Below are 18397 nucleotides of genomic sequence, written 5' to 3'. Positions count from 1 at the left end.
GTACTTTATCTACTTCCCCAGCCCTATGATACTTCGTTGCATTAGCCTTGCCCAGACCGTTCATAGCTGACCATGTACTCTTTGTAATTTTTGCCATTAGTATTTTGAATACCGTCTGATGGAGTAAAATTGAAACTGGCTTTTACTTTATTTTATTTTTTTACCATTTAATAGGGTTTATGTTTATTTTCTAAAATGTTTAATTTTGTTGTATTTTTTTTTCATTTGGCAATTGAATGTTTTGCCCTATGTTGGAAACTGCCCTGGTTCCTCTTGGGGGATAGGGCTGCATATAAATAAAGTTTTATTATGTATATTTCAAGGGATTTCTCTAGCTACCTGTTCTCAGCTTACCACATGAATGTGAGCTAAGAACAGACTCACAGAAACCCTTTTGCTAGGGCACTCCGTGGTTAAAAAGGTAAATGGGCAACATCATATATAGCTAAAATAATGAAGCTCTGTTGTTGTTGTAGTTACATCTGGCAATGCTGGATCTTGGCCAAAGTTTACAAAGTTTCAAAAACAAGTTGTCAGTAATCAACAAAACTGTGCACTTTTCAAGCTGTTTTTCAGTTACACCCAAACCATGAAACTGCTTAATTATCTATTTCTAGGAAAGCAGATGTAGCAGGAAGTACTAGCAACAAAAACATGTCAGGTTCCAAGGTTCTTGACACTTTAGTATTTTTTTTTAACAGCAATTTCTTGCTTGAGATATTCATCGCTCCAGGAACTGGTGTGTGACATTCTTTACTGGGGCAAGTTTAAATGTTGTTAGATTGCAAGTCCTATAATTATTAAATCACTCCTTCAGTTGATGGATTTGGTTATCTTTACTATGGCAGGAATAAGAATAGCTTAAAAAAAACCTAGCAAAATGGGAGAAGAGGGATTTCACAGTTGGCCACCCTTGCCCTAAATTATCCAAGTCTTCAAGAAAGACAGAAAAAGCAAAGAGCTTCCCAAAACGTTTTTTTAAAATCTCGATGATATTTCTCCATGGGAAACTATCAAGGAGATGTGGCATATACACTCCTATTTTGTTGTTATTGAAGACTGGCACATATTGCACTGTATTTTGGCACAAAAGGGAACAGGTTTGGCTGCAGCTCCATTGGAAGAAGTTTCAATCAGGTTTTGTAATTCCTTGTTGTGAGGTAAACTAGCACCACATGGAGTCATTAATTAACAGATTAACAACCAATTCTTGCTTCTGTTTACCCAGCCACTAAAGTAAATGACAGCACACTGCCTTCTGTTGCAAACATGAATTCAAAGAATGGGGAAGACCTTCCCACTTCCACCTTTGATGGTGCTGGGGACTTTGATGGTGCTGGGGACTGTAAGAAAATTTGACAATTTGCACCGGGGAAACCATGAATAATTTTAGTACACACCTTGGACCAATCATCATTTAACCTATACAATTTGATAGGTTAAACAAAATGAACTAACAAAATGAAGTTCAACAGCGACAAATGCAAGATACTCCATGTAGGCAGAAAACATGAAATGCAAAGATACAGAATGAGGGACGATGACTTGCTTGAGAGCAGTACGTGTGAAAAAGATCTTGTAGTCCTTGTGGACAACAAGTTAAAAATGAGCTACAATGTCATGTGGTGGCAAAAAAGCCAATGGGATTATGGCCTGCATCAATAGGAGTATAATGTCTAGATCCAGGAAAGTCATGCTACTCCTCTATTCTGCCTTGGTCAGATCACACCTGGAATACTTTGTCCAATGTTGGGCACCACAATTTAAGAAAGATGAGCTGGGATGTCTCCAGAGGAGGGCAACTAAAATGATCATGGGTCTGGGAAACAAGCTCTATGAAGAGTGGCTTAAAGAGCTGGGCATGTTTAGCCTGAAGAAAAGAAGGCTGAGAGGAGATATGATGGTCATGTATAAATATGTGAGGGGAAGTCATAGGGAGGACGGAGCAAGCTTGTTTTCTGCTGCCCTGGAAATTAGGATGTAGAACAATGGCTTCAAACTACAGGAAAGGAGATTCCACCTGAACATGAGAAAGAACTTCCTGACTTTGAGAGCTGTTCAGCAGCGGGATTCTCTGCCCTGGAGTGTGGTGGTGGCTCCTTCTTTGGACGCTTTTAAGCAGAGGCTGGATGGCCATCTGTTGAGGGTGCTTTGAATGCAATTTTCCTGCTTCTTGGCAGGGAGTTGGATTGGATGGCCCATGAGGTCTCTTCCAACTCTATGGTTCCATCAATCATGAAATCAAGCTCCTGCATGGCAGAGGGTTGGACTGGTCATTGTAATCTCTTCTAACTTGATGACTCAACAAAATAAAGAATCTCCAGAAATAGAATTAGGAAGCCCCTCATTTCAAAAACACATTAGAAAAGGGTGCAGAATGGAATGAAGAATGTGGCATGCATCCAGACTGAGGAATACAATAGTATCTCCTGGGGTTTGTTTCCAAGGACCCTGGTGGACATCAACATGGATGCTCAAATCCTATTATATACAAGGGCACAATAAAATAGTCCCTCTTATATAAAATAGTAAAATCAAAGTATGCTTTTTGAATTTTTGCAATGTTTCTAAACGTTTTAAATGCTTAATTTGTATTAATTTTAATTTAATTTTAATGTTACTGGAATTGTATGTATTTTAAGGCATTGAATAATTGCCTATATTATAATGGTTCCAGTCCTGCTTATCTTAATAACCGTTTTCTCCCTCTATGAACCGGTGCAAGCGCGAAGATCTGCTGGGGAGGCCCTTCTCAAGAGAAATGGCCTTCTTGGTGGTGGCCCCCTGGCTGTGGTACTCTCTCCCCAGGGAGATTAGATTAGCCTCCACCTTTTGGAAAGACCTGAAGACTTGGATGTTCCAATGTGCCTTCGAATGATGGTTCAACTACTGTTCAAGTCTGTCTAGCCCTCATATTTTGGTAGGATCTCCAGCACTTTATTCCCCAGCCTACAGCCTTACAGTTTATGTTGCACTAACCCTGTCCTACCCTATTAGTCCCAAATCTCCACATGCCCACTTTTCTTGGTGATTGGTTGCTTGCTGTTTGGTAATGTTTTTCAATGTATTAGATTTTATTGGCTTTACTGTTTGAATATATGTTATCATTATATGTTTTAATTGTGTTACTCTGTTACCTTTGTTTATATTGGGCTTGGTACCCCTGCAAGCCACCCCAAATCCCTTTGGGGAGATGGAGGCAGGATATAAGAATAAAGCTATTATTATTATTTGCAACACAACAAGATTAGTACACAGCAAACAAGGTCATTCTGCTGGCTGTTGTATTGGATTACATGTCGGACACTTCCCAAGTGTCTAGGACTGTGTGATGTATCGGCAAATAATGTGTGCAGATCCCAGTAAGGGGGCCTTCTGCAGCTGGCAGATGATAATTTTGTCAGCGCCAATTGTGTTTAAGTGCAGGCCAAGGTCTTTAGGCACTGCACCCAATGTGCCAATCACCACTGGGACCACCATTACTGGCTTGTGCCAAAGTCTTTGCAGTTCGATCTTTAAATCCTTATTTTACTGACACAAAAGCACAGTTATGTCACAAGTGTGCTTTTGTGTTCAATCTTTAAATAATGATTTAAAGATTGAACTGCAAAGACTGTGGTACAAGCCAGTAATGGTGGTCCCAGTGGTGATTGGCACAATGGGTGCAGTGTCTAAAGACCTTGACCTGCACTTAAACACAATCAGTGTTGTTGTTGTTATTATTATTATTATTATTAATATATGTAAATCACCTTGAGTCCCCTTCAGGGTAGAGAAACGAAGGGTATAAATAGAATCATAGAGTTGGAAGAGACCTCATGTGCCATTCAGTCCAACCCAGGGTAAATAAATAAGAGTAAATAAATAAATAAATAAATTGTTGAAGGCTTTCATGGCCAGAATCACTGGGTTGTTGTAGGTTTTTTGGGTTGTATGGCCATGTTCTAGAAGCATTTTCTCCTGACATTTCTCCCACCCTGGACCTTCCACATATATATATAAACCCAATTTTCCTAGTGTCCAACTGACCTCACAACCTCTGAGGATGCCTGCCAGAAATGCAGGCGAAATGTCAGGAGAGAATGCTTCTAGAACATGGCCATACAGCTCAAAAAACCCACAACAACCCAATAAATAATGGTTCCAAAAATAAATACCTTCAAGCCAATGCTAGCTGAATTCCTGGGTAGGAAGGACTGGTTTTATTTACACTAGGATAGGATTCAAACCTACTAGAAGACCCGCTAAAGCCATTTGTCTAACTGAAGTCCAATTGGTTTGCAGCCAACCGTTTGTTTCAACACCAGGGAGCTGTAATGAATGAGAAGCGATTAGCAACCCGGTTGTCAATGAAGGCAGCATCCTAGTTATCCAGGTTGCGCAATTTTGGGGGTGGGGGGGGGAGGCGACCCGAAGAAACCTAGGTGGCGGCTCATAACAAAGAAGCTCCGCTGTTGTCTCGCCATGGAAAGCCCCACCGAAGTCAGGCAGCGCGCTCTTTCCTGTTTTGAGCAAGCCTTGCAAAACCGGCACGCGGAGCTCCAAGCAACAACACAACACAGGAAACGCAACGGGGTGGTGTGGCTCGTGTGTTGAGGAGGGGGAGCAATACCGGCCCAAGATGCCTGGCCCAGGAGGCCTGGATCTGGCTTCCACCTGGCTTCAACCCATTACACCGACCCTTTAATATAGTTTCAAACCAGTCTTGAAGAATGCAGTTTCTCCGTGCGATTGATTACATAGGAAATCCCGGAATCAAATCCTGGATGGCGATTACACGAACCACAGAGCACTGACTCATTAAGGGATTTCTTTCGCGAGTCTTTGTGGGAGTTTGTTGTCCTGCCGCCGCTGTTTGAAGATAGATTCAACCCGCATTGAATGGGCAGTGTCGATGGGGCCTTAGAACTTCTCTCAAGTCGGCGGTCTCTCAAGATCCAGTCCAACCAATCCAGTCCAACCCTATTCTGCCAAGAAGCAGGGAAATTGCATTCAAAGCACCCCTGACAGATGGCCATCCAGCCTCTGTTTAACAGCTTCCAAAGAAGGAGCCTCCCCCACACTCCGGGGCAGAGAGTTCCACTGCTGAATCATAGAATCAAAGAGTTGGAAGAGACCTCATGGGCCATCCAGTCCAACCCCCTGCCAAGAAGCAGGGAAATTGCATTCAAAGCACCCCTGACAGATGGCCATCCAGCCTCTGTTTAAAAGCTTCCAAAGAAGGAGCCTCCACCACACTCCGGGGCAGAGAGTTCCACTGCTGAACGGCTCTCACAGTCAGGAAGTTCTTCCTCATGTTCAGATGGAATCTCCTTTTGTAGTTTGAAGCCATTGTTCCATGTCCTAGTCTCCAGGGAAGCAGAAAACAAGCTTGCTCCCTCCTCCCTGTGGCTTCCTCTCACATATTTATACAAGGCTATCATATCTCCTCCCAGCCTTCTCTTCTTCAGGCTAAACATGCCCAGCTCCTTAAGCCGCTCCTCATAGGGCTTGTTCTCCAGACCCTTGATCATTTTAGTCACCCTCCTCTGGACACATTCCAGCCTGTCAATATCTCTCTTCAATTGTGGTGCCCAGAATTGGACACAGCATTCTAAGTGTGGTCTGACCAAGGCAGAATAGAGGAGTAGCATGATTTCCCTGGATCTAGATACTATACTCCTATTGATGCAGGCCAAATCCCATTGGCTTTTTTGCTGCCACATGACATTTTTGGCTCATGTTTAACTTGTTGTCCACAAAGACTCCAGATACTGCTCTCAAGCAAGGCATCGTCCCTCATTCTGTATCTTTGTATTTCATGTTTTCTGCCTAAGTGGAGTATTTTGCATTTGTCACTGTTGAACTTCATTTTGCTAGAATGAATCCACTTTAAATCCGGTTTCTGCCTCCTGCAGAATTCTGGGGTTTGTAGTTTAGTGAGGTTGTTAAAATCTCCTCCCTAAACTACAAACCCCAGAATTCTGAAGGAGGCAGCAAGAGAATTTAAAGTGGATTCATTCTCTAGTGTGATAAAATAACAGGGTCAAAGCAAAGAGGAGATGCCTTGGGTTGCTGTGAGTTTTCTGGGCTGTATGGCCATGTTCCAAAAGCATTCCATCCTGACGTTTCACCTACATCTATGGCAGGCATCCTCAGAGGTTATGAGGTCTGTTGGAAACTAGAAAAATGGGGTTTATATATCTGTGGAATGTCCTGGGTGGGAGAAAGAACTCTTTGTCTGTTTGAGATAAGCATGAATGTTTCAATTGGCCACCTTGATTAGCATTTAATGGCCTTGCAGTTTCAAGGTCTGGCTTCTTACTGTCTGTAAGTAACACTCACACCTACTTCAAACAGACAACGAGTCTTCCATCCTGGCCATTCCACAGATATAAATACCCACATTCTCCCAGGGCCCTATCACACAGCCCTATATCCCAGAATATCAAGGCAGAAAATCCCACAATATCTGCTTTGAAATGGGTTATCTGAGTCCACACTCAGATACTGTGGGATTTCCTGTCTTGATATTCTGGGATATAGGGCTGTGTGGAAGAGCCCCAAGTTTCCAAGCGTCCTCACAACCTCTGAAGATGCCTGCCATAGATGCAGGCAAAACATCAGGAGGGAATGCTTCTTGAACATGGCCACACAGTCCGGGAGACTCACAACAACCCAGTGATTCCGGCCATGAAAGCCTTCGACAATACAGGAGATGCCTTCTTTGGAAAGGAGGCCAAGACAATAGGATGGGGTACAGCTGACAGACGGCCATCCAATCTCTGCTTTTTAAAACAATTGGGTTGTTGTAGGTTTTTCGGTCTATATGGCCATGTTCTAGAAGCATTCTCTCCTGACGTTTCGCCTGCATCTGTGGCAAGCATCCTCAGAGGTTGTGAGGTCTGAGGATGCTTGCCATAGATGCAGGCGAAACGTCAAGAGGGAATGCTTCTGGAACATAGCCACACAGCCCGGAAAATTCACAACAACTCAGTGATTCCGGCCATGAAAGCCTTCGACAATACAGGAGATGCCTTTTTTGGAGAGGAGGCCGGGAGAACGGGATGGGGTGCAGCTAGAATCCTAGAATCATAACTGGAGGAGACCTCAGTGGCCGTTCGAATCCCCTGCCATGCAGGAACTCCCCAACCAAAGCCCTCCCGACAGACGCCCATCCAATCTCTGCTTTTTAAAACAAACCGGCAGTGCCTCCTTCTTTGTGGTTGCTGTGTCGCTTGGAGGGGGGAGAAGGAAGCCAAGGAACAGCGCTTCGGCTACAACAACCTTTAGGGTTTGTGTGTGTGTTCCGTGATACGACAAAGCTTGGAATTTGGGTATGTTTTGGGAAAAGAAAGGTGGGGAATGGAATGGTTCGTCTCCGGAATCCAGAAGACAAAGGGCGGCGAGGCTCTCCCCTTCCAGAGGCCCCCAAGTCCCCTTTCTCTCTCTTTCCTCTGACTGCTTTCTTGCCTACTCTCCGTCCGTCCCCACAAGACCCCTCGGCTTGCCCTCGACGCTTCCAGACAGGCGAGGCAGCAGGGTTGGAGGTAGCGACGTGCCAAGCGCAGCCAAGTGGCCAAGGAGAGTCTTGACGCGCAGAGTGGATGCAGAGGAAGGCAGCGGTTCTCCCATTGTCTCTCCCCTTCCCCGCCCACGAGCCAGCCTGGTTTTCCTCGGCGTGGCACACCTTCGCCCCTTCTGCCTTGGCACCCACGAGGGCGCGTGGAGGCATCTTTTCCTCCCGCGTGGCGGCTTCGGGGCGGGAGGAAAAGATGCCGCGCCAGCCTCCCGGGACTCAGCTTGAGGAGTCTCTGAATAAATCAAATCCATTCACACGCCCCTCTAGGAAGGATTCCCTCTCTTAGAATCAGAGTTGGAAGAGACCTCATGGGCCATCCAGTCCAACCCACGGCCAAGAAGCAGGAAAATTGCATTCAAAGCACCCCCGATAGATGCCCATCCAGCCTCTGTTTAAAAGCTTCCAAAGAAGGAGCCTCTACCACACTCCGGGGCAGGGAGTTCCACTGCTGAACAGTTCTCACAGTTAGGAAGTTCTTCCTCATGTTCAGGTGGAATCTCCTTTCTTGTAGTTAAACATTTAATTTTTTTTTAAAAAAAATCCAAAATCCAAAAAGCATGCCTTCTATTTACTATTTTATATAAGAGGGACTATTTTATTGTGCCCTTGAATATAATGGGATTTGAGCATCCATGTTGAGGTCCACCAGGTCCTTGGAACCAAACCCCAGGAGATACTATTGTATTCCTCCATCTGGATGCATGGCACATTCTTCTTTCCATTCTGCACCTTTGACTATTGTGTTTTTAAAATGAGGGGCTTCCTAATTCTCTTTCTGGAGATACTTTATTTTGTTGAGTCATCAAGTTAGAAGAGATTGAAGGGCCAGTCCAACCCTCTGCCATGCAGGAACATGATTCATAGAACCATAGAGTTGGAAGAGACCTCATGGGCTATCCAGTCCAACCCCCTGCCAAGAAGCAGGAAAATTGCATTCAAAGCATGCCCAACAGATGGCCATCCAGCCTTTGTCCAAAGAAGGAGCCTCAACCACCCTCCAGGGCATAGAGTTCCACTGCTGAACAGCTCTCACAGTCAGGAAGTTCTTCCTAATGTTCATGTGGAATCTCCTTTCTTGTAGTTTGAAGCCATTGTTCTGCATCCTAGTCTCCTGGGCAGCAGAAAACAAACTTTCTCCTTCCTCCCTATAAATGCCTCTCACATATTTATACATGGTTATCATGTCTCCTCTCAGCCTTCTCTTCTTCAGGCTAAACATGCCCAGCTCTTTAAACCACTCCTCATAGGGCTTGTTCTCCAGACCCTTGATCATTTTAGTTGTCCTCTTCTGGGCACATTCCAGTTTGCTCTGCTTTCAGGAAAGCTGCCAGGGTTGGACGCACTTCTCTCCATGGCCCTATCTAGAACTTCATCACACTAGAGAATGAATCCGGTGTCTGCCTCCTGCAGAATTCTGGGGTTTGTAGTTTAGAGAGGAGTCTTTCACAGCCTCACAAAACTACAAACACCAGAATTCTACAGCAGGCAGGAACCCGAATTAAAGTGGATTCATTCTTTAGTGCAAGGGTCCTCAAAATAAGGCCCGAGGGCCCTCGCTCAGAGTCAACCTAAGTCTGAAAAGACTTGAAAGCACACCACAACAACAGTCTCCTGTGCTATGCTAATAATTATATATATAATTATAATAATATAATATATTGTATACATATAATATTTATAATATTATAATGTAATACAATCTAATAATATGATATTATAATTACATATTTTATATTACATGTAATATTACTAAGAATATTACAATATAATGATATAGTACAATATAGTAATATATAATAATGATATTGTACTATGCTAATAATATAATATATTGTATTTAACTTTTTAAATATATCTTGTAAGCTGCTCTGAGTCCCCTTCAGGGTGAGAAGGGAGGTAGGTATATAAATGTCGTAAATAAATAAATATATAAACAACAATCCTATCTCATCAGCCAAAAGCAGGCCCACACTTTCCTTTGAAATATATTTGTTTATATTTGTTAAAATTGCTCTTCATTTTTAATTATTGTATTGTTTTATAGTTTTTTAAACTACAAATAAGATATGTGCAATGTGCATAGGAGTTCATTCATGTTTTTGTTTTTTCAAATTATAATCTAGCCCTCCAACAGTTTGAGGAACTGTGACCTTGGCCCTCTGTTTAAAAAGTTTGAGGCTTTCATGGCCAGAATCACTGGGTTGCTGTGAGTTTTTCCAGGCTGTATGGCCATGTTCCAGAAGCATTCTCTTCTGACATTGCACCCACATCTATGCCAGGCATCCTCAGTGGTTGTGCAGTCTGTTGGAAACTAGGCAAGTGGGGTTTATCTATGAACAAGAGCTTTAAGGTCAGCAGGGGAGGCCCTGCTCTTGGTCCCACCCCCTTCGCAAGTGTGATTGGTGGGGACAAGCAACAGGGCCTTCTCAGTGGTGGCCCCTTGGCTTTGGAACTCCCTCCCCAGTGATATCAGGCCCCATCTCTTCTGGTTTTCAGAAAAAAGTTAAACACCTGGCTCCATATACAAGTGTTTGAAGAAAAACATATCACAGATTTTGACACAGTCTGAATAAGGATTATGAGCAAGGATGATGGATGAATGGAATCATGCACTTTTATGTTTATAATCTGTTTATTGTTCTCTGTGTTTTATTTGTTCAGTTATTTTTATTGTTTTTAGTTGATGGAATACATTTTATTGTTATGACAAGTGGCATTGAATCCTGCTGGAGTTTTAAGCTGCCTTGAGTCCCTTATGGGATGAGAAAGGTAGGGTATAAATGATGCAAATCAATCAATCAATTTATATATTTGTGAAAAAATGTCCAGGGTGGGAGAAAGAACTCTTGTCTGCTTCAGGCAGGTGTGAATTTTGCAATTGGCCGCCTTGTTTGGCATCTAATGGCCTTGCAGCTTCGAGGTCTAGCTGCTTCCTGCCTGGGGGAATCCTTTGTTAGGCAATGATTAGGTGGTCCTGATTGTTTCTTGTCTGGAATTCCCATTTCTGAGTGTTGTTCTTTCAACAGAAAGGAGGAAACCATGAAAATGAAGAAAAATCTGGCTACCTGTATTTAAAAAAACTCTAAAATCAAAACAGTAAATTTATTTATTTATTTACCTTATTTATGGCCTGCCTTTCTCTACCGCAAGGAGGACTCAAGGCGGCTTACATATGACACCTACACAGTTGCCTTAAGACATACAAACAATAACTTAAAATAAATTGGATTAAAATTAATACATATTAAACATTATTAAAATATTTATTTATTTAATTACTATATTGATAGCCCGCCTTTTTCAGCCATACAGCAACTCAAGGCGGGTTACAAATTGGCATTCCAATGTTAAAAACACATCATCCAGGAATCAAAGTCTAAATAAAGAACAACACTCAAAAACAGGGGAATTCCAGACAAGAAACAATCTGGGCCAGCTAATCACCTCCTAACAATGGATTCTCCCAGGCAGTAAGCAGCCAGACCTTGAAGCTGCAAGCCCATTAGATGCTAATCATTTGTACCTGCCTCAAGCAGACAAGAGTTCTTTCTCCAACCCTGGACATTTCACAGATACATAAACCTCACTTACTTAGTTTCCCACCGATCTCACAACCTCAGAGGATGCCTGCCATAGATGCGGGCGAAATGTCAGGAGAGAATGCTTCTGGAACATGGCCATACAGCCTAGATAATTCACAGCAACCAAGCTTGAAATTGCATTCTATAATCAGTGTAGACTCCTATAATGCAGTTTAACTTCTATCTACAGTCAGTATAGACTTGTATCATGCAGTTTAACTGCATGGTGCAAGCCTACACTGACTGTATCATGCAGTTTCAAACTGTATCACAGTTTGATAGGTATGGCTGTATAGATGGGGCTCTCATGCCTGCCTCCACCCCCTTTCTTTTTTTCTTTCCACAGAAAATAAAAATAACCTGAGATTCCATTGTTACTCGACTCTGGAGAGGTATGCGCTCCAGTCCCATTTGCACAGGATGTTTGGAAAGTTCAGGGAAAGCAAACCTCTTATGCTTGACAAGATGAGAAGAGGTCACTCACCAAGCCCCAAGTTAGAAGCACAAGGAGGGTTGGGCTTTGGTTGTAACAAAAAGGGAGGCAGGAGGAAGGTGGTCATTTGTAAGAAGTGAGAAATAAGGTTTTTGTTTCTTGTGTTGTGGAAGGCTTTCATGGCCAGAATTACTGGGTTGCTGTGAGTTTCCCAAGCTATATGGCCATGTTTTTGTTTCTTGCAAGACAACAGATCAGTTTGCTTCAGTGAGCCCCTTTCCACCCCCACCCCCCCCGAAATATATGGGACACAGCATCTAAGTAAGTGGCACTGTTGAAATTCCCAGTGAAACCTCCAAAAAGCCAAGAAAGGCAAAAGAGGAGTATCCCAATGACAAGTCCTATCAAAGAGCTTTGAGGTCAATGAGACTTTCCTGCAAAGTTGTGATTGGTTTGCAGGGGATCTGTAGATTCAACCGGAGCTCTAACAATGACAAAGGGCTACAGGAGGATTGGAAGCATGAAGAAACTCCCTGACTTAGGGGGCATCTACACCAGGTCTGGGCAAACTTCAGCCCTCCAGGTGTTTTGGACTTCAACTCCCACAATTCCTCACAGCCTCAGAGCCTCCCCCCCTCCCCAGCTGCTTAAGCTGCCAGTGGTGCAATGGGTTAAACCCTTGTGCCAACAGGACTGCTGACCTAAAGGTCAAAGGTTCAAATTTGGGGAGTGGGGTGAGCTCCGATCTGTCAGCTCCAACTTCTCATGCAGAGACATGAGAGAAGCCTCCCACAGGATGGTAAAATATCCAGAACAGGCCAGTTCTCACAACAGAAGTGACTTGCAGTTTCTCAAGTCACTCCTGACACACACACACACACACACACAAATAACATGGATGCTCAAATCCCATTATATACAAAGGCACGATAAAGTAGTCCCTCTTATAGTAAAATCACAGTGTTGGTCTTATTTACTGTTTTGATTTTAGAGTTTTTTAAATACTGGTAGCTAGATTTGTTTCATTTTCATGGTTTCTTCCTTTCTGTTGAAAGAACAACACTCAAAAACAGGGTGAATTCCAGACAAGAAATGTCTAGGGTAGGAGAAAGAACTTTCGTCTATTTGAGGCAGGTGTGAATGTTGCAATTGGCCACCTTGATTAGTATTTAATGGCCTTGCAGCTTCACGGTCTAGCTGCTTCCTGCCTGGGGGAATCCTTTGTTGAGAGGTGATTAGCTGGCCCTAATTGTTTTTTGTCTGGAATCCCTCTGTTTTTTAGTGTTATTCATTATTTACTGTTTTGATTTAGAGGTTTTTTTCAAAATACCGGTAGCTAGATTTTGTTCATTTTCATGGTTTCCTCCTTTCTGCTGAAAGAACATCACTCAAAAAACAGGTGAATTCCAACAGAAATAAATCAGAGCCAGCTAATCACCTTCTAACAAAGGATGCTCCCAGGCAATAAGCAGCCAGACCTTGAAGCTGCAAGGCCATTAAGTACTAATTAAGGTGGGCATTACAACATTCACGCCTGGGTTGTTGTGAGTTTTCCAGGCTGTATGGCCATGTTCCAGAAGCATTCACGCCTGTCTCAAACAGACGAGTTTTGTGGGAGTTGAAGTCCAAAACCCTTGGAGGGCTGAAGTTTGCCCACACTGTAAAATTTGGCTCAATGCAGTGGAAGTATGACAAGGTCTTTCGCCTTTTTCTGCCAATGAGTGCTGGTGCCTCACCTAACCACAATCTCCAGGATTTCCTAGCACTGAGGCAGTGAAAGTGGCGTCAAGGTACACTATCCCTACTATCTGGATGCTCTCCTGGCTGCTCTTCTAGTTGTCAGTTCAAGGACCAGGTTCCTAGGCGTCCCTCCTTCAGGCGAGTTCACACTGAACTGCCGGTAGGGTTGCTCAATGCCGGTCAGAAGCTAAACTTCTGGGAGGAATGCCACTCCCCCTTCCATCAGCAGGAAAACGGCGGCGATCCGGCGTGACGCCGCTTTCTGCAGCTCTTTCCAAACCCAGGCGCACACACACACACACACACACACACACACACACGAGGCGCATTGAACAGACCATCACTGCCTTCCTTGGCTGACCTGGGGTCAATCAAGGAAGGTGCCATCCAAGGTAGGTTGGTACATGATCACCCTCCTCTTTCTTCTCCTCTTCCCCTTCCCAACTTCCCACTGCAAAGGCTCAGATGCCCCCTTCAGCATCATCCCCGGGGTTCCAAACTGGAGGCGGGATCCCCCTTCCCAAAAGGAGAAATAATTAGTAAGGGAGAGGGCAAGGGCGCCGAAGCCCCTGCTGCACCCACTGCCAACCCACCCCAGCGTTTCCCTTCCTTTGTCAGAAGCGCCTCTCTCTCTCTCTCTCTCCAAGGCTTGGCATTTACCCGCTGGGTTGCGCCTCCTGGTGCTCCTCCGTCCTGGCGATCTCTTTCGTCTTGTAGAAGATCAGGAGGATGCTGATGGTGCAGATAGTCCACCTCTTCCGGACCGAACGCATGTCTCCAGCACAACAAGATGCTGTTTCTCTCCAGATGGATGATCGATGGGATAGATAGATACCTCTCTCTTTCTCTCTCTCTCTCTCTCTTTCTGCTTCCTTTGTTTGGCAGGATGGAAGGGGGGAAAGACGGGTTGAAGCCAAAACAAAAGCCAGGCGTGCTGCTGTCTAAAGCCACGCGGTTGCGGCGGCGGCGGACTCCCTGCCTCCTGCTCCTCCTCTCCGTCCTCCTCCTCCTCCGCGGGGCAAAGTCCCGGCGGCCCCGAGCCTCTCCCGGCGCCGCTCTCCCATCGCCTCCCGATCCAGGCACAGCCCAGGCGAGTGCCGCCAGTCGCCGGGGCGTCGCTTGGCCCCGCCCAGCCCGTGGCGGGGAAAGGACGAGCCGCGGCCGGCCAATAAGGGGCGAGGGGAGGCGGAGCCTAAGGACGCCCCAACTTCAGAGCAAGCAAGACCTGGACGCGTCGGAGAAGGGAGGCAGCCGGGCCGGGCGCCACCTTCACTGCTCTTGCTCGGGGCGCCCTCATTGGCTTAGGGAGGCACCGGCCCAATTGGTGGCGAGACAGAAAGAGAGACCAGGAAGGCAGACGCATCTCCAAGGGGAGCAGGAGGAGGGCGTCTTCCTATAGGTCAGGTATGGGCAAACCCATGCCTCTCACCATCCTATCCTTCCTTCTCTCTTTCCTTCCTCCTTTCTCCTTCCCTTCCATCCTTCCCTCCTTCCATCTCTCTTTCCTTCCTCCTTACCTCCCTCCCTCCCTCCCTTCCATCCTTCCCTTTCACCCTTTCCTTCTTCCTACTCTCTTTCCTCCCTCTTTCTTCTTCCTTCCTCCTTCTCCTTTGTCTTTCTTTTCTGCTCTCTTTCCTTCCTCCTTCCTTCCTTCTTTCTCCTTCCTTTCCATCCCTTCCTCCTTCCTTCCTTCCTTCTCTTCTCCTCCCTTCCCTTCCATCCTTCCCTCCCTTTTCTTTCGTTCCTTCTCTCTTTCCTTCTTTCTAATTCCCTTTCATCCCTTAGTCCTTACTTCCTTCTCTCTTTCCTTCCCTTCCTTCCTTCCATCCTTCCCTCCCTTTTCTTTCCTTCCTTCTTCCCTATTTATTTCTCCTTCCCTTCCATTCTTCTATCCTTCCTTCCTTCTCTCTTTCCTTCCCTTCCGCCCTTTCCTCCTTCCCTCCCTCCCTCCCCCCTCTTTCTTCTTTCTTCCCTGTTGTCTTTCTTTCCTTCTCTCTTTCCTTCCTCCTTCCCTCCTTCTTTCTCCTTCCCTTCCATCCTTTCATTCTTCCATCCACCCTTTTCCTCCCTTTTTACTTCCATCCTTCCCTTCCACCGTTTAGTCCTTCACTCCTTCCCTCCCTTTTTGTTCTTTCTTTCCTTCTCTCTTTCCTCCCTCCCTTTTATCCTTTCCTTCCACCCTTTTGTCCTTCCCTCCTTCCCCTTTTCCTCCCTCTCTCCCTCTTTCTTCTTCCCCCTTCCCTTCCCTTTTGTCTTTCTTTCCTTCTCTCTTTCCTTTATCCTTCCCTCCCTTCCTTCCATCATTCTCTTCATCCCTTCCTTCCTTCTCTTTTTCCTCCCTTCCTCCCTTCCTTCCATGCTTCCCTTCCACCATTTCTTTCTTCCTTCCTTCCCTCCTTCCTTCTCTTTTGCCTGTCCTTCCTTCTCTCTCTCCTCCCTCTCCCCCTCTTTCCCCTTCCATCTTTTCCCTCCTCCCTTTTTATCCCCCCATGCTTCCTTCTCTCTTTCCTTCCTCCTTTGCTTCCTTCCTTCTTTCCTTCCTTCCTTCCGTCCTTCCCTTCTGTCCTTCCTTCCCTTTTGTCTTTCCTTCCTCCCTCCCTCCTTTCCCCTCACCCTCTTTCTCCTTCCATCTTTCAATTCCTCCCTTTCATCCTCCCATCTTTCCTTCTCTCTTTCATTCCTCCTTCACTTCCATCCTTTCCTTCCACCATGTCTTCCTTCCTTCCCTTTAATCTTTCCTTCCCTCTTTCCTCCCTCCTCCCCTCTCTCCCTCTTTCTCCTTCCATCTTTCCCTTCCTCCCTTTCATCCTCCCATCCTTCCTTCTCTCTTTCCTTCCTCTTTCCCTTCCTTCTGTCCATCACCAGGCAGCCAATCCTCCTACCAGGGAGTGCTAGCATATGGCCCCCAAGTTAGAAAGTTTGTCCATGCCTGCCATATGTTTGCCCATGCCTGCTACACACACAGAGAGAGAGAGAGAGAGAGCAGAGTTTCAGAAGTGTTCATTTTAGTTGCCCCCCCCCCCCACTCTTTAAAAATTGCCTTTTAATCATGGTCTCAAGAGACAAAAATAATCAGACTTCTTTAAGATTAACATAGTTGGTTTACTCAAAACTTCATGTATTCAGCATACAGATACTTTGCTTATCAATCCAGTTACAAGTCAATTTGAAGTGGTCTCTCTGTGTAGGTAACACAGAGCATCTTTCTCATTATCAGCAGTCCATAATCTAAAGCATCTCTCTGGTTTAAGAGTCAAATAGAGTCTCTGTCTAGTCTCTAAACATACAGTTCCTATTAAAGTCTAAAGCATACTGTTCCTGCAGTCTTCTAAAGGCATATGTCTGTTTCTACTAAAGTCTCCAAGCTGAACTGTTCTAAAAATTGAGTCTGAGCCCTGAACAAGCCCAGACCTGATCACATGGGGCTGTAGCCCTTCCCCCACAACAAAGAGATTAAAGAAAATTGCAAACCAAAACACACATATACAATATAGTAAGCAATCCAAATTATGTATATAACAAATAACTAGTGGAGGCTTTTTTCATGTAAGGAGTGACTGCAAGTCACTTCTGTTCTGAGAAACTTCTGTCTGCAAGGACGTTGCCCAGAGGACGCCTGAATGTTTGATGTTTTACTATCCTTGTGGGAGGTTTCTCTCATGTCCCCGTATGGCTTGAGAAGGTTGCTATTTCTAACAGTTTGACTTTAGATACAAGGCTTGCAGAAACGATACCTGAGTTTAAAATGTCCTTTAATCTTTCATCAACTGCTGGGTTGCAATTCCCATTATCCCCATTCTGCATAGCTGAAAAGTGACAGGAGGTTTCATTCAATAACATTTGGAAACCCAAACTGGAAAAAACTAAAGAGCATCACCACTATGTAAAAGAATGGCCCTCTGAATCCATGGATTCTGCATCCATTGATTCAACCGCCCTTTGAAGGTTGATGTAGCCCTTGATGAAAATGAGCTTGCCTTAGTGAATGGGCTGCAGTGTGTAGGCATGACACTTCTGTGAAATCAGAGGTGCCAACTTGCATTCATTTTTACATAGCAAAGGTGCCAATTAGTATTGGTAACAATTTTAGCAACATATTGTTACTCATAAATGACCAAAATCTTGGAAATATATATTATTATCTTAGAAATCATATATTTAAAAATATAAATCAATAGTGTCCAACCTTGGGTCCTTTTAAGTGTTCTGGACTTCAGTTCCCAGCATTCCTGAGCATTGGAAAAGCTGGCCAGTGTTTCTGGGAGTTGGAATTCCAAACATCTGAAGGACCAAAGGTTGGCCACCACTGATATAAATGAAAGGTTTTCATGAGATACATTGTGTCCCCATACATTTTGTTATCATATTCTACGGATGTGTCGACACTCTAGTTTAACCACTGGTTTGCTAATAAAATAATTACTGTGTTACAAAATGATGCATGTCTAAAAAGTGTGTTGTCAACATGAAATCTTTGGAAAGCTCTGGTCAAGATATACCCCCCGGATTCAGGGTTCTAGGTTGCATCAACACTAGAATTCATGCAGCATTGCAGCATTTAAACTCTGGTGTTGGTGGCCCAAGGAAGTCTGTCTACACGATGTTGCAGCCCCTAGGACAGTCCTGAAGGGCAACAAATGAATGCAGTTGGACACCACTTTAATTGCCGTGGCTTAATGCTATGGGGTCTCAGGAATTGTAGTTTAGTGAGGTGCCAGCAGTCTTTGGCAGAGAAGGCTAAAGATGTTGTAAAACTGCAAATCCCAGAGGTTCACAGCATTGAGCCATGGCAATGAAAAGTGGTGTCAAACAACATGAATCCTACAGTGTGGCTGCACACATACTCACCACCACTGGTAAGGTGAACAGTCTTCCAGGACAGAGTTTACATGGAAAAGCCTGCAGCAGTTCAGTCAGCAGAATTGTAACTGGGTGCCTTATCATCATTTCCAAACCATGGGTTAGATCTATACTGTAGAATGCATGTTTTTTGAAACCTCTTTTAACTGCCATGACTCAATGCTGTGGAATCATGGGTGTTATCTGCACCAGCATTTTTTGGCAGATTAAGGTAAAGACTTC

The 18397-nt window shown here is 44.6% G+C and overlaps 1 protein-coding gene across 2 annotated transcripts in view; it reads right to left on the bottom strand.

Moving 5' to 3' along the window:
* ST8SIA4 (ST8 alpha-N-acetyl-neuraminide alpha-2,8-sialyltransferase 4) overlaps positions 1-14433 on the bottom strand; it is a 132052-nt gene extending 117619 nt beyond the window's left edge. For both annotated transcript variants that reach the window (XM_060761834.2, XM_060761836.2), the window contains exon 1: positions 13976-14433. In XM_060761834.2, coding sequence (XP_060617817.1) covers positions 13976-14088 — 113 coding nt within the window. In that variant the 5' untranslated portion in view covers positions 14089-14433. The remainder of the gene's footprint in view (positions 1-13975) is intronic.
* Between the last annotated feature and the right edge of the window lie 3964 nt (positions 14434-18397).

This window comes from Anolis sagrei, chromosome 2, assembly GCF_037176765.1.
Source record: "Anolis sagrei isolate rAnoSag1 chromosome 2, rAnoSag1.mat, whole genome shotgun sequence".
In the NCBI taxonomy this organism is placed as follows: Eukaryota; Metazoa; Chordata; class Lepidosauria; order Squamata; family Dactyloidae; genus Anolis; species Anolis sagrei.
This window is presented reverse-complemented; position numbering and strand designations above follow the sequence as displayed.